At 39.2% G+C, this 14,306-nt stretch overlaps 2 protein-coding genes across 3 annotated transcripts in view; one reads left to right on the top strand and one right to left on the bottom strand.

The window, feature by feature from the left end:
- Positions 1–2,671: 2,671 nt before the first annotated feature.
- Positions 2,672–10,498, top strand: prg4b (proteoglycan 4b). Its single transcript, XM_054602102.1, is given in 14 exon segments — positions 2,672–2,780; positions 2,881–2,951; positions 3,309–3,425; positions 3,720–3,842; positions 4,505–4,561; positions 5,243–5,533; positions 6,036–6,311; positions 6,314–6,877; positions 7,236–7,322; positions 7,643–7,779; positions 8,019–8,175; positions 8,361–8,468; positions 8,884–9,012; positions 9,801–10,498. Coding segments are annotated over 13 exon segments (2,223 nt in total). The 5' UTR covers positions 2,672–2,780; positions 2,881–2,884; the 3' UTR covers positions 9,911–10,498.
- tprb (translocated promoter region b, nuclear basket protein) overlaps positions 10,161–14,306 on the bottom strand; it is a 22,427-nt gene continuing 18,281 nt past the window's right edge. Inside the window, exons 43-51 of one of the 2 annotated variants that reach the window (XM_054602100.1) lie at positions 13,432–13,586; positions 13,148–13,216; positions 12,949–13,040; positions 12,399–12,508; positions 12,164–12,262; positions 11,808–11,967; positions 11,341–11,462; positions 11,132–11,227; positions 10,161–10,249 (exon numbers count right to left, since the gene is read on the bottom strand). In XM_054602100.1, the coding sequence (XP_054458075.1) occupies positions 10,200–10,249; positions 11,132–11,227; positions 11,341–11,462; positions 11,808–11,967; positions 12,164–12,262; positions 12,399–12,508; positions 12,949–13,040; positions 13,148–13,216; positions 13,432–13,586 (953 nt within the window). In that variant the 3' untranslated portion in view covers positions 10,161–10,199. The remainder of the gene's footprint in view (positions 10,250–11,131; positions 11,228–11,340; positions 11,463–11,807; positions 11,968–12,163; positions 12,263–12,398; positions 12,509–12,948; positions 13,041–13,147; positions 13,217–13,431; positions 13,587–14,306) is intronic. The other variant, XM_054602101.1, reaches the window with a different exon arrangement.

The following is a 14,306-nucleotide window of genomic DNA, read 5'->3' as shown; positions in this document are numbered from 1 at the left end:
GAGCCAGTGTGTACAAAATTCTTCTGTGATAATAAGTGCTTTGTGCCTCATCTGAGTGATAGTACTGCCTTTTGCTGGCTGTCCCTCTGTGTCAGGGCTCTTCCTCTCAGTGGGGTTTTTGGCCTGCAAGGAGGTGAACAGGGATACTGCTGCTCATGTCTACGAAACCATCAGGACCATTTTTAAAGTAGCACCCATGATCAATCATAACTTTATATTTCTTGTATTGTCATATAATTTTCCATATGTATGTATTTTACTTACAGTATGCATTATTTATTGTATTCCTTGTTTAGCATCCATATGCACTTTCTTCTTCTTGTCTCATTAGACTGATATTGTCCAGTGCCTCAACAATGACTTTTTATTAACTCAAAGTATAGTGTACAATTTGAACATTAGTTTATTTATTTTTCACGCATGTAAAACAGCAGAAAGTACAATAACAAAGGCATAAGATGTGACAGGAAAGATCAATAACACATTAGCTTTCCCCCCCTAAATTAAGAATAAATAACTAATATAAAAAACATAAATTGGGAAAAATATGTAAAATAAACTAAAGGAATATAACATAGACAGGGTTATGCAGCATCAATCAGCTGAAATAATAATGTCAAAAATTTAAATGATTATCTAGATAATCATGAATTATATATATGATATAAAATAAAGCAAAAAAGGCAAAAACAAATATATATACAGTACCAGTCAAAAGTTTGGACACACCTTCTCATTCAACTACTTTGAAGAATCTAAAATCTAAAACATATTCTGGTTTGTTTGGCATTTGTTTGTTTACCACATAATTCCATATGTGTTCCTTCGTAGTTTGGATGTCTTCAATATTAATCTACAATGTAGAATTTTTTTTAAAAAAAATAAAGAAAAACATTGAATGAGAAGGTGTGTCCAGGAAATTCAGACAACCTTGCAAACACAAGGGGGAGCACTGCCTCTACTTTCAGAACTTTCAGACTGGAGCAGCCAACTTGTCAGTGCAGCACTGTCAGGGATTTTTTTATAATAAACTCTGAAGGGCTTGATACTTCCTCTTTTCATGGTGTGATAGTGGGGGAATTGTTGACCCTTAGTGTCTGTGTTTACCTGAATGTTTGGTCGGCCCAGTCACTTAAACCAGATCCTGTTATCATTATTGCCTTGACACAAGTACACTAATGAGCGCTTTTCCTTTAATTGGAACATGACATGATGGGAAAATAACACAGGCATGATATTGTACATCAGCACTTCCAACCACAAAATACCCACAGAGCAGACCAGCCCTAAATTAAAAAGTCTTGCATAGTTAGAGAGATTCTGCCTGTTGTCCCCGTGTAATAAAAAAAGCCCTTAGATAATTCTGTAAACGTTCGAACGAAACACAATCTACAGGTGAAAAATCTACATCTATTATATATATATATATATATATATATATATATATATATATATATATACTGTATATATATATCCTTGGCTGAAATGGTCACATCACAGGCACACTGATGAGGAGTCGCGAGAACACATTGCTTTGCTTTAAGGAGTAACTTTATTGCTGCACCTTAACACAAACTTATAGTTGTTTTTAGCCTTAAACAGCTAACATGCGTATTGACAGGAAAAGTAATAATTTTACATTAGCTAGCTACAGAATAAAAACTACAATGTGCAGAAAAATAACATAATCGCAGTGGTGAATATATTCAGGGACAAACAGGGTCATCCAACAGGTTGCCCTAAGGTTAAATTGGTCACTGCACCGGAGGGTTACCAATCCAAGCCAAATGGTAACCAGGCTACTTAAATGTCTATAAACTCACTGACTATACCATAACCATCCTTCATTACGTACAATGCCCCACTCAGCAGGGGAAAAGTAACTAAGCAAATTTACTCAAGTACTGTTCTAGAGGACACTCTTAAAGTACATGTACTTTTCTTGAGTATTTCAATTGTATGCTACTTTAAACTTCTATTCTGTCACATTTCATTACTCCATTACAAACAGCTAGGCATATACTTTTCAGATTGAGATTTTACATACAAAAAAGAGATCAGTTTTAAAATATAATAATCGTTTTTGATTAAACTGTATATACGTAAGCAGTAAAAATGAGATAAAGGTTCTTCTTTAATGTCCATGGATTAATAATAATGATCAGATGATAAAATAACATAATACAAAAAGGGCTAATTTTCCCTAATTAATATATCATACTTTTGTTACCTTAAGTACATTTAGATGAAAATATGTACTTTAATTGGGTACATTTTTTTTTATGTGAGACTTTTGCTTGTAATTGTATATCTTTATAGAGTGGTATTGCTCATTTTACTTATGTAAATCATCTGAATACTTTTTCTAACAATGATGGCACTCATGTAATTCGCAGTTAAAGAAACAACTTGACTTTCCATGTGGTATTGATTTGACCAGCCCAGTCTGGGTGGATGTAAAAGTGTCCAGTTCACCCATAGTGTGACTGAATAGCATTCACAACCATTTTTTCGCCCTGTTGCTCAATGTGTGTGAAGTCAGCCGTCTGCCTGGCGCAGATGTTGTTGATGTGCTTCCAGCCGTTTGTGGGGACTCATGATGTCTGGACCAATGGTCTGGTCTGGTCTGGCCTGGAGGATCCTCCCTTCAGCCTGTGAGATCATCACAGATTTAATTAGACTGGATCCACCAATTAACGTGAAGTCAGCCGGTCTCTCTCAGCCTTTTAAAAGCTGCCGAGTCAAACATCCAGCAGGATTCTGACGGAGGCTCAAACAAGGTGGGTTACCTTTTATTTCCTCTTTTATCTCTAATAAATGCTATTTCTGCTCTGATGTATTTATTCTTTGTTTGTCTCCTGCTTTGTTTCATATTTACAGAAGGATGTCTTCCACTGTACTTTGTGCTGTTATTTTGCTGGTGTGTGCCTTGACATTAAATACTGCTCAGAGTGAGTACAATTTGTGTGAACTTTGTACAGCATAGAGAAACATCTAACCAAAATGTATTTTTCAGTATTCTGAATGCCAGGAATGGGTATTTTAATGAAGGACTTTCCTGGAATGTATCCAGGATGTTTTCTGTTCTTGTGCTGTTTATTTTGTTTATAATCATTTACCAGAGGGGGAACGTATGTGTGTATTTGTCACTACTTCAGAAATCAATTTCTGGCACAGTTGGTTTATTAACATGCACTATGTCCTAGAGTACAAGTTATTGGACAGAAGTTAATGCACATTTGAGGCACATATGTCATTATATCCCTCTCTGACATATTGTTTTTTCTGTTTTCATATCTAATGAACAGCAAGCTGTAAAGGTCAATGTGGTGCTGAGTACTACAGGGGCTACATGTGTCAGTGTGACTACAACTGCCTGTCTTATGGAGAGTGCTGCAAAGACTTTGAATCCGAATGCACGACAAGTGAGAGTTTTCCCTTCTGACATACTATCAATACCAGAGATTGTAACAACACTGATATCCAAAAAATGTCAGTCACTCATCACAATGTTTTACACTCATCAAATGTGGTTTCATGCTAATTTCTGACTAATTTTCCAAGTTTGCACTATTTTTTTTACCAATCCCCATACCCGAAGAGAGCAACATTTCATATACTGTCAGAATGTTCCATATGAGTACCATAAAATAATCATATCACTCTAATCAGCACTGTGTAGTCATGTTGTACAAGTCTGTTGTGTTTGTGTGCAACAGAAAACTCATGTAAAGGACGGTGTGGAGAAAGCTTCAAAAGAGGCCGACTGTGTAGCTGCGACTCTAATTGCGCTGAATACAAACAGTGTTGTCCAGATCGCGAAACCTACTGTGATGCAGAGGGTAAGCTTTGTCCCGCAAAGACAGCATGATTGTACATGTGTATATTTTCTGCATGTTGAACCTGACAGAATTCCCTCACAGTTTTGTTCGCTCTAGTATCACCATGATATTTGGTGTCCCGATTAAGTTAAAGGTGGTTTTACATCTTCGGTGTCTTCTTTTGAAATGTGCTCATCATTTGATACACATGATCAGCAAATACAGTGAAGGTGGTGTGATAGCATGGCTGCATGTTAAAGTGGGTCCTCACCCTACTCTGTTGTACTGACATGCATCAATTATAATTTCAGATTAGTACATGTGTATGAATGGTGAAGTGCAAAGACGCCAGGATTAATCTGGCATGGCATGTCCACCAGCATGTGGAGTAGCATGAAATGCATGCAGTAATCTGCACCGCATCTTCAGGCTAAATTTGACAATACTTTCTGTCTCGGTTAATTACAACAGAAGAAATCAGTGGAGTGGCCAGTGCAGCAGCACCAGTGAAGACTAATTCATGCCATAATGTAAATGATAACAAACCCAAAGGTATATGTGACTTGGCTAAAAGGTTTATTTATTTCTCAATGTTCAGTCATTTAGGATTTAAGGCAAATTGTTTTTCCCAGGCTCAACTTTTAAACTTATTTCTTATGACTTATTCATAAACATTCCCACAGAGCCGACTCTGAATGATGCAACGGAGCCTTCTACATTCAGCGAGGAAAACAATGCAGGTGACTATGCCTTTGACTGTGGGAAGCCACACAAACTTAATTTCTCAAACAAATGCATTTTGATTCCAAAGAGAGACACCAATGATCATTTGTTTTAGTTTACTCAAATGATCAGTGTTTTTTAATGAGGCATATGGCAGGTAGATGGCAGAAAGATGTTTACGGTTGACCGCCACACTGTGGCTCTGTTGCTGTGGTTTGGCTTTCGGGGCCAAGTCTCACCAGAACAAGCCAAGAGTACAAGCCCCACTAGCCAAAAGAAACACAAGGCAGCAATGTTGTCATGAGTGTGTAGGAGGGTAACGGGCACAGGCTCAGTCACAAGAGAGGAAATCACAAAATGAAGCCAAGAAATGATGACGGAACATATTCTAGAAGGATTTTTTTTAGTGGTTGGCTTGGAATAGTGTTATAGTTGGTTATACTCTTGCATCCGTGTTACTTCTCTCTCAGGAGGAAGACATCATGTGACATTTCCATCTGTAATGTCAAGACATTTAGAGTCCGTCAAGTAGATGCTCAAGAAAACAGATGTTAGAAAACTAGAGATAGTACTGATTAAAAAACGGTTTTAACAATTCCAATTTATCTTACTATTTATCTAAGATGTTTTCCCCAGTGAAGTTTCATGAGTGTGACATCCAGGCGTGCATCTTTTCCCACTTGTAAAAATTCCTCTAGATATGAACAGCCAGATTTTTCCCAATGATGAGTATCCCAACAATGAAGTGGAGGATCTGGAGGCAAGTCCAGTCCCAGAGAGCACCAGTGGCTACGGATTGTCTACAGCTAACCTGCTGGAAGAAATTTCTACTGAACCCATCCAGGATCCAGATACTCTGGAGTTCAGTACAGAGACATTTACAGTCTTCTCACAGACACAAACAACTGTCTCAGACAACGAACCAACGCAGGCTTATGACGGCCCCTACACACTTTACCCCACCATTGAAGTCCCCACTGAGAGAACAGGTACGTGATATCCAGGGATTACCTGGCAGGCACAAATAGATAGGTGACAAGTTAAAAGAAAAAACAACATGAAGAACCCAAGTAAGATGTTGTTACACCACCAGCTAGCAAAATAGCTTCACAGTCTTTTTACTCTACTGGAAGATGCAGACCAGTCTTCCTGATGATGGTGGCAGAGAGCGCTGCTTAACATGTTGATCCAAAATCCTACATAGATGTCTAATTCTTATGACAAGAAAGGCAATACCATATTCACCATATTTATTTATTTTTGTAGTTTTAACATAAAATACTTTCATTCTTCATCAAAATCTTTGTTCAAAAACATTTAAAACCACTTCAATGCAGAAGTTTTCACATCAAGTGACTAATGTCATATACTTGTCATTGATTTCTGCTATTTATATTTCCACTAGAGGGATGTTTTAAGATTTTAAATCATAAAGTTTTTCCTGCTCCATGTTTGTGTGGAAACATTTCTTGACATGCTGTCATCCTCCAGATGCCAGGGATTCAACCAGCTCATCCGTCCCAGGAACAACTCTCCCCCAGCCCACAACAGCAGCTGACAATGTCTCCAGCAAGCCTACTCCAACCTCAGTACCCCAAACAGAGTATCCTCCCACAGAGCTCCAGACGGCAGGGCCGAAAGAATTACAGCCTGAGGATGGCCTTCTTCTAGAGGATCCGACTGTAGCTCCCTCTGATGAACCAGAGGATCCGACTGTAGCTCCCTCTGATGAACCAGAGGATCCGGATCCCTCTGATGAACCAGAGGCTAGCCCTCTGATGAACCAGAGGATCCGACTGTAGCTCCCTCTGATGAACCAGAGGATCCGACTGTAGCTCCCTCTGATGAACCAGAGGATCCGACTGTAGCTCCCTCTGATGAACCAGAGGATCCGACTGTAGCTCCCTCTGATGAACCAGAGGATCCGAATGTAGCTCCCTCTGATGAACCAGAGGATCCAACTGTAGCTCCCTCTGATGAACCAGAGGATCCAACTGTAGCTCCCTCTGATGAACCAGAGGTAACAACCCTATCCGAATCAACCTCCAACACACCTCCGACGACCCTCATTCCTCCTTCAACAGATGCAGTGCAACATGATTCTACAGATGAAGTCACACCAGGAACAACCACTGCTCATCCACAAAATGTCACACCAGATCCAACCAAACCTGCACCATCCGAAGTCACGTCCAAACCCCAGGACCAACCTGACCCCTACAAACCATCGCCAGCTAAACCGACTCTGGCTAAACCCAGCTCCAAACCTGAGACTAAGCCTCTGGACACTGCACAAACTCTCAACATAGACAATTCTAGAGACTACCAAGCAGGTAGGAAATGTTCTTGGCCCAGATTCTCAACGCAGCACATCATAGAAAACAAATTACTGCTTATTACTGCTCTCAGCCTGCTTTATGAGCTTGGTTGTTTTGTCATTATGCTCTTCAAAGCGTAGCTACACTATATTAAGTGACAGAAGTGGCTGTTTTTCCACTCTGTAAATAATTAAAAGCTTTAAAATAATGCTTAAATATTTTAAAGAATTGAAAACAATGATAACAGCTCCTGGAGCGCAACGTAACAATTAACACCCAGTAACACCTCTGTGATTGCAGCTTTTTTTTTTGTCTTGTTGCTTGTTTATCCAAACATGTATTTTTTTCTGACAAATTGTGTCCTCTTTCACAGATGACAGCAACGATACCAATCTGTGTAGTGGGCGGCCGGTCGGTGCAGTCACCACGCTGAGGAACGGCACAATGGTGGTTTTCAGAGGTTAGTGCCAGCCAGGCAGCTGATCATTAGATCTGAGAACTGTAACATGCGTTCAGCCAAATACCAGTCAATTAACGGTAGATATTTTGTGAAGAACTATACTATTTTTTTTAATACTACTTTTACTTCACAACATTTCTCTGACATGTATAGATAGAAGTACTTTTGAAATAAAGTTGTGAGCAGTTGCTTATAAAAAATAATTTAAAAATCTGTTTATGGGGCCCAGCCCCTAGGTTGGAAAACCACCAGACTTAAGTACCTATAAATCTTTATATACCTACAGAGATTATTTTTTTTAATTTTTGGAAAATTTTCAGGGCACTACTTCTGGTCTCTGGACAGATTCATGGTGCCTGGTCCGGCTCGTGGCATCACACAAGTGTGGGGTGTCCCTTCCCCCATCGACACTGCGTTCACCCGCTGCAACTGCCAAGGCAAAACATACATTTTCAAGGTATATTTATCCATCCCATCTGAAACCAATTAGTGCATTTGACAAATCTGAATTTGGAGGATTTCATGGCTGAGAGCCTTTGCACTGTATCAGGATGCATTTTTGCTGCTAAATACACAACCTTGGCTGTTCTTTGATCTCCCTCTTGAGCCCTCTTGGCCATTTACTTACCTCTGTAAATTGCTGGAAAGATTTATTTTGTTGCCTTAGTGTTAATGTTTGGATTGTGATCTTTGCAGGGATCCAAGTTCTGGAGATTTGAAAATGATGTGTTGGATCCTAACTATCCAAAGGCCATTGAAGCAGGCTTTGGTGGACTTCGGGGCCAAATCACAGCTGCTCTGTCTGTGCCTCAGTACCAGAGGAGGGGAGAGTCAGTTTACTTCTTTAAGAGAGGTGATGCACTGCTGTTACATAGTCAAGCTTACTAATATCTTTCAGTTTCTTTATTGATTTTGTGTTATTGTAATTTTTTCTACTGTGTAAAACAAAATTTGTATTAATTAAATACTGTGTATATCATGCAACTCATGTAAACGAGCGAATACATTCTGAAAATGACTCTTGGGTGGATCTTCTAGGTGGATTGGTCCAGAAATATTCATACCAGTTTGGCACCAGTCCATCGTGTGGCAGGAAAGTCCAATACCCCGTTTACACCGTCCGCAACAGAATGGTTCGACAAGCAGGTACTCTAAGAATTAAAAATGTATACAGGAGAAGAACTATTTCAACATGTTTTAACTTTAACAATGACATAGATTACTTTATCAATGTAAACGTGATGAGTGTACCGTGTGTCTGCAGAGCATTTTAACAGATTTACTTAGACTCACGTAAACTCACGTTTAATATGAGTTCCAACACATGAGGTCTCTGAAAAAGTGAGTCATTCTTTTGTGACGGTGAGAAGGGCAGCGAGGTCCATCTTGTAAATATTTAGCAAGTGGAAAATAAGTTGCCTGTGTACCATTTATTGGACTGCAACTGTTTAAGGGTCGGATGTTAAAGAGAAAAAATCCAAAAATGCATTTTAAATTACATAAATATTGATAAACAAGTACATAAATTCATTCATTTTACTTTCAACTATTTTGTTTCCAGTGTCTGTCCTAGGGCCAGTAGTCAACATCCGGACATCTTGGAGAGGTTTCCCCTCCACCATCACAGCTGCTGTGTCCGTCCCGAGCATCAGAGTACCAGAGAAATACAAATACTACGTCTTCTCAAGAAGTAAGTCATTGATTTGTGTTTTAAGATATTTCCTCTAAAATGGGTCTAGTAGTAAGGAAATGTGTTGGAGAACAAAATTAAGTTCAAGCTCTGTGTTCTGCACATCAAGTGCCTGATTGTTATTTAGTTAAGGATTAGAGAAACTCCTTGCCTTATTTTGGATTAGCTCCTACCACTTGTTGCTGAAATAAAAGTTGAAGAGGTCGTGAAGTAGTAAATCCTCTTTATTCACAATATTTAATTGCTCCTCTTCAAAAGAACAAAACGTCCTTAACTTGTCTGTCTGCCCAAAGAATTTTGTAAGCCTCATTCACATGTCTGTGATGCCTAACGAGGACCATGTGTGTCAGGGTGGGTCGGGATATTAGGCAGATGTAAAGGTCATTAAGGGTGGGGTCCTTTCACCTAGAGCTCAAATGGAGCAACCACAGTAAATTATTCCATTTTAATGATGATACCTACCATCTAAAGAATACTGTAATTCCTCTTGAGAAAAACATTTCACGGTTTAATCATCACGCTGGGTTTAGTGTCTAGTCGTTGATGTTATTCAAAAAACACTAAAGCTCTTAAGACTCAAGCCAGAAGCTGTCAAAGTGAATGTCCTTAAAACTCTGAGGTCATGACTGTTTAAAGATGAATGAGATTCTGTTCATGAAATTCATCAACTTTCAACTTAAAATGGAAACTGGCATGTACATGGATAAAAAAAAAAGAAAAAAAGAATACATCCTGAATACCATGCATAAATCAAAAATGCTTATGGAACCATTCTGTTTCTTTTGCAGCCAAATCCTACAACGTGAGGATGGATAGTGAACGTCCCATCATTTCTGCTCCTACAGCCAATGCGTCACCTCAGAGCAACGACTTCTTAAAATGCCCAGCGAGAGTTTGATGAAAGAAAGATGTCTCATATACAGTGTTTTTTCTTACAGTTTTAAAGTTTATTACATTTCTGATAAAACACACTGCTTCAGCATTGACTGATTTAAAAAAAAAAAAAGGTACTTTACAAGTACATAAAAACAAACAAAAGCAAAACTAAAATCAACAGGCTTCAGAATAAGTGAACATTATGATGGCTGAATACAGAATCTGAAAACACTGATTGGAAAATATGTAATGTGTTTCTGATGGTAATGGCAATTTCTTCGGTCACTGTTCCAAGTTTTCTGACTGGTGCTTCATCTTAGGAATCGTCTCCCATGTATACCCCGAGAAGGAAATCCCTGACCTGTTGAGAGATAAAATATTATTGTTTTTCCATCTCCTCCTCGGAGCTTGTTTGGGAGTAGCCGCTGCCACAGCCCCATTCCACCCCATCTCAGCAGCCTGCTATACCAATGTAATTTGTTTTTTTACTGTGGCTGTTTAAAATCTGTATGAAATGTAAAACAATGATCGTGTTTCCTCTGTTATTCTAATCAACATTAAAGTGAATTATAACACACCAAAATGTATTAAATGCTATGACTGGTAATTCAAATGAAACATGCTGGAAACCAGGATTTGTGTGACTAAAGAGACAAAGATCAGTTTAGGTTGATGTAGTATTAATTTTCAGGCATGCGACATTTTGCTAAAAAAATACATTATTTGAGAGGATGAATAATATATTTTATTAATTCAGAAAAGGAAACATTAAACTGGAGATCTGTAATTTTAGATCTGATTTATAATAAATGGCAGTATGGTTTTAGAAAAATGTGTAGAAGCCTGCCGTATCACACCACCGGGTTTATGCTGCTCATCTCTGTACTGTCTCTTTTAGACAGTACAGAGATGAGATAAAATGAGACATGTGAAATGACATGCAAGAATAGTCCCTGACTGGACTTGGAACAAAGGACGTTGTAGTTCAGCGCCTTTAGCCCCTAGGCCACCTTGGCACCAAAAATAACTGATTTTGTTAAACCGCATCACATTATGCTGTCTGTTTGGAACCAAGCTTATTGGCATTGTCAAACAAGACTGGTTTGGTTCGATTCGACAAGCTGATCAACATTCTCTCTATCAAAGTACAGAGAGCATCATAAACCACAAAACTGTATTTGAAAACTGAGTATTAGCTCCATAAACCACCCATTCTGTGTGTGTGTGTGCTTGCAAACTTTACCTCCTCTCTTCATGCGACCACCGCGGTGTTCTGGCCAGCGCTGCAGCGGCCTGCTGGTTCCAGGTCTGGAGGGTTTAGGTGGAGCACTGCTTGTATCTAGAAACAAACAAACAAACACAGCAATCAGAACTGAACACTAATTAAGATACATAGGGAGATAAATTGTCATTCACAGCCAGGGTCTGCACAGTCACGTGGCTACAGTGTACCTGCAGAGCTGGAGGAGGGCTCCTGGCTGGTGGAGGGGAGGCAGGCCTTGTCAGATTGCTGGCCTGGCTCCTCCAACTCTCCCTGCGAGATCCCTGTATCTACCGAAACTTCTGCACTGGGCCTGGAATAAACAGACCAACAAAACAACATGCATTGGATCTGATGAAATTATACAGCCATGAAGTCTTAAAATCATCTGTATAAACCATGAATGCAGGAAAATTAAAAAAAAAAAGCACAAGATACACTGATTATAAACCTGCTAACTTTTCTGACTCAGCTATGGATACTAACTAATGAGTGAACAACACACTTTCAGTAAATAAAGAAATGGTCACATTTATAAATATGTTGGAGTTGACGGGCAGGAGAGAATTCGCAGACTGCTCGACATCTGAATTCCAACAGCAGTCAAATAAGACACTAATGAACAGATTGACAAAAAGCAGAAGGGAGTGAGCCTCACCTATCAGTGTCTGGCTCCAGGAAGACATCGTCTCTGTCCTCCCCTGTGCCGGCTGCTCCTGACACAACCAGGCCTGGTGTGGACGTGCTCACCATGGGAACCGACTGGGAGGCGTGCTCACTGGTGGTGTCCGACTGAGCAACCTCTGAGAAGATTGTTACTGGAAGAGAAGAACAAGATACTCTCACTGATATTGTCACTGTTAGCACCCTGAAATCTGTCAAGTTTTCATTCAGAATACTGCCTATTTCAGAAACTGTAAACTGAGTTAAGAATGTAGATGAAATGGGTGGGTCTGTAGGAAAAACAGAAGTGATACCTTCATATCAGACTGACAGAGAAAAAGAGACTGATACCTGGTGGTGCAACTTGTGACGGTGTGGTGGGAACGCTGCGTCCACCAGACTCCTCTTCATGAGTTGCTAGGAACAAGGAGTTTTCATACATCCCAAGACCTAAAGCCAAGAAGAAAAAAGCAAACTTTAAGATTCTGTGGGAAATAAAAATCAACTTTCTGTTAGTTAGCTGGTGGGGTGTTTAATGCAGTTTTACAAAAACTGTAACTCTGCATAGCATGTGGTGGTGGTGTACCTCCTTGTGAGGCGAGCTGTCCCAGGTCTGAGTGCGAGGAGGAGCTGGTCTGTGGTACGTCGTCTGAAGGACCAAACCTGAAGCGAGGCACACCGGCTACTTGGGGAGAACTGACAAACAATAAACAGTCATTCAGGGCCTTAACACAACAGAGTGAGGGCAGTTCAAGGTGTTTTAGGTGCCTTCCCCCTCACTGTTTTCTTTTAGTTAAATAATATCTAAATAGTCACTCAAGCCTCTGACTCTGTAAAATTAAAAAAGGTACATGTTAAAGATTATAACGTAGATGATACAGAAGTTTTAAGTTCCAGTTTTCTGTCAAAATGTAAACTAAAGTAATACAATCAAATATAAACATTAAAAAAAGAGAAAACAACATTTTCAAACAAAGTATAGAAGTAAAACATGTCATCTAAAAATGTGTAATATAATCAAAAAACATAATAGATCAATAATGTCTCATCATGTACCGTATCACCAATGATTTTGTTACTTATACATAATTCAAATGTTTCACAGGCATTCTGACTTCCTGGTCTGGGAGACTTACTGGATCGCCTGGTCAAAAACATCGGGGCGCTGTGGCCACACCAGAGTGGGATTGCTGGGAACCATCCTGTCATCATCATCAAAGAAGTGCTGCTGCAGGGGAAGGGATGACAGGAAGTATTGAATACAAACACACACAGAGACACAGTGGAGTAAAAGTTTCCCCACTGACATTTGTATAAATTATGTAACGGACTTACAGAACTGCCTGGCACCCCGGCAGTGAGCTGTGGTACCCTGCCCACTGACTGACGACGAACAGGGTTACGCTGTGAAGTTATATTTTACAGAATTGATTAGCAGAGCTTGTGATCTAAACATTGAGAGGACATTAAAAGATAAATAATGTGAATACCAGAGAACAAGCACATTTTCAGAAAAGCAATGCCTGTATTATGCCATAAAAAATAAACAATAACTGAAAACAATGTTCATTTTTAATTCTTTTTTCTTTACTGAGGGTCAGATTACTTTTCCTTCATACCTGAACCTGAGCAGGTGGTCCCAGTTCTGATGTCGGGGCAATGTTATGGCGAGGGGGCAGCTGATGTGTTGGTCTCCGCGGCGACTGGGGCATCCGCGTACCAGAACTTGTGATAGGTTGTTCTGTAGAGTATGTCTCCATTGTACTGCCCTCAACTGAAACAACAGTACATTATACTCAAATAAACAGAGGTCCATTTAATTTGAAATAACTTCAGAGCAGAACAAATTATATTAAAAAAATAAAAACTACTTATCAAAAGCAAACCAATCCACTGGTTATTGTTATTTATTCTATCTAAAATTAATAGACTTAAAGGTCAACAACAAATTATTGTTTGAGAGCATCCAGAAGTTGATTGAATCGGATTATGCATATTCAAGAAACAGGTTGGTTAGGACAAATGTTAAGTGTCATTGTACTTCTGTTCAAAAGGTGAATATAAAAAAGTTGAAGGGAGGAAATGTAAATGTGTGGGACACACTAAACACTAAATTGTTTTTGTTTCAAATTAGAAAAAAATAAACTTACACTTGAGAATCTGGCTGGTAACATAATGAAACCATTATTGTATGTTTCTCTAATCATGGGATAACGGTCCGTCAAATGTACTAAAGTTGAATTTAAGTTGTTCCCCCAGTGATATGGGGCCACAAAACAACTTGAGTTATTTGAATCATTTTGAAAGTAAAGCAAACCTTGTTGGAAATGACCTTTATTTTGGCAGACACATCCACCACTCTTTCCTTCAAACAGACAACAACATATTACATCTTTCTCCATCATCGCCAAGTGTCTGATATCTAATTGGGTGGCGGGACAGTTTATGAGCGCATGTACAGAGTCTGAGGTGGATCTACGTATGTGAAAGGGTT

Source organism: Anoplopoma fimbria, chromosome 8 (assembly GCF_027596085.1).
Source record: "Anoplopoma fimbria isolate UVic2021 breed Golden Eagle Sablefish chromosome 8, Afim_UVic_2022, whole genome shotgun sequence".
NCBI lineage: Eukaryota > Metazoa > Chordata > Actinopteri > Perciformes > Anoplopomatidae > Anoplopoma > Anoplopoma fimbria.
This window is presented reverse-complemented; position numbering and strand designations above follow the sequence as displayed.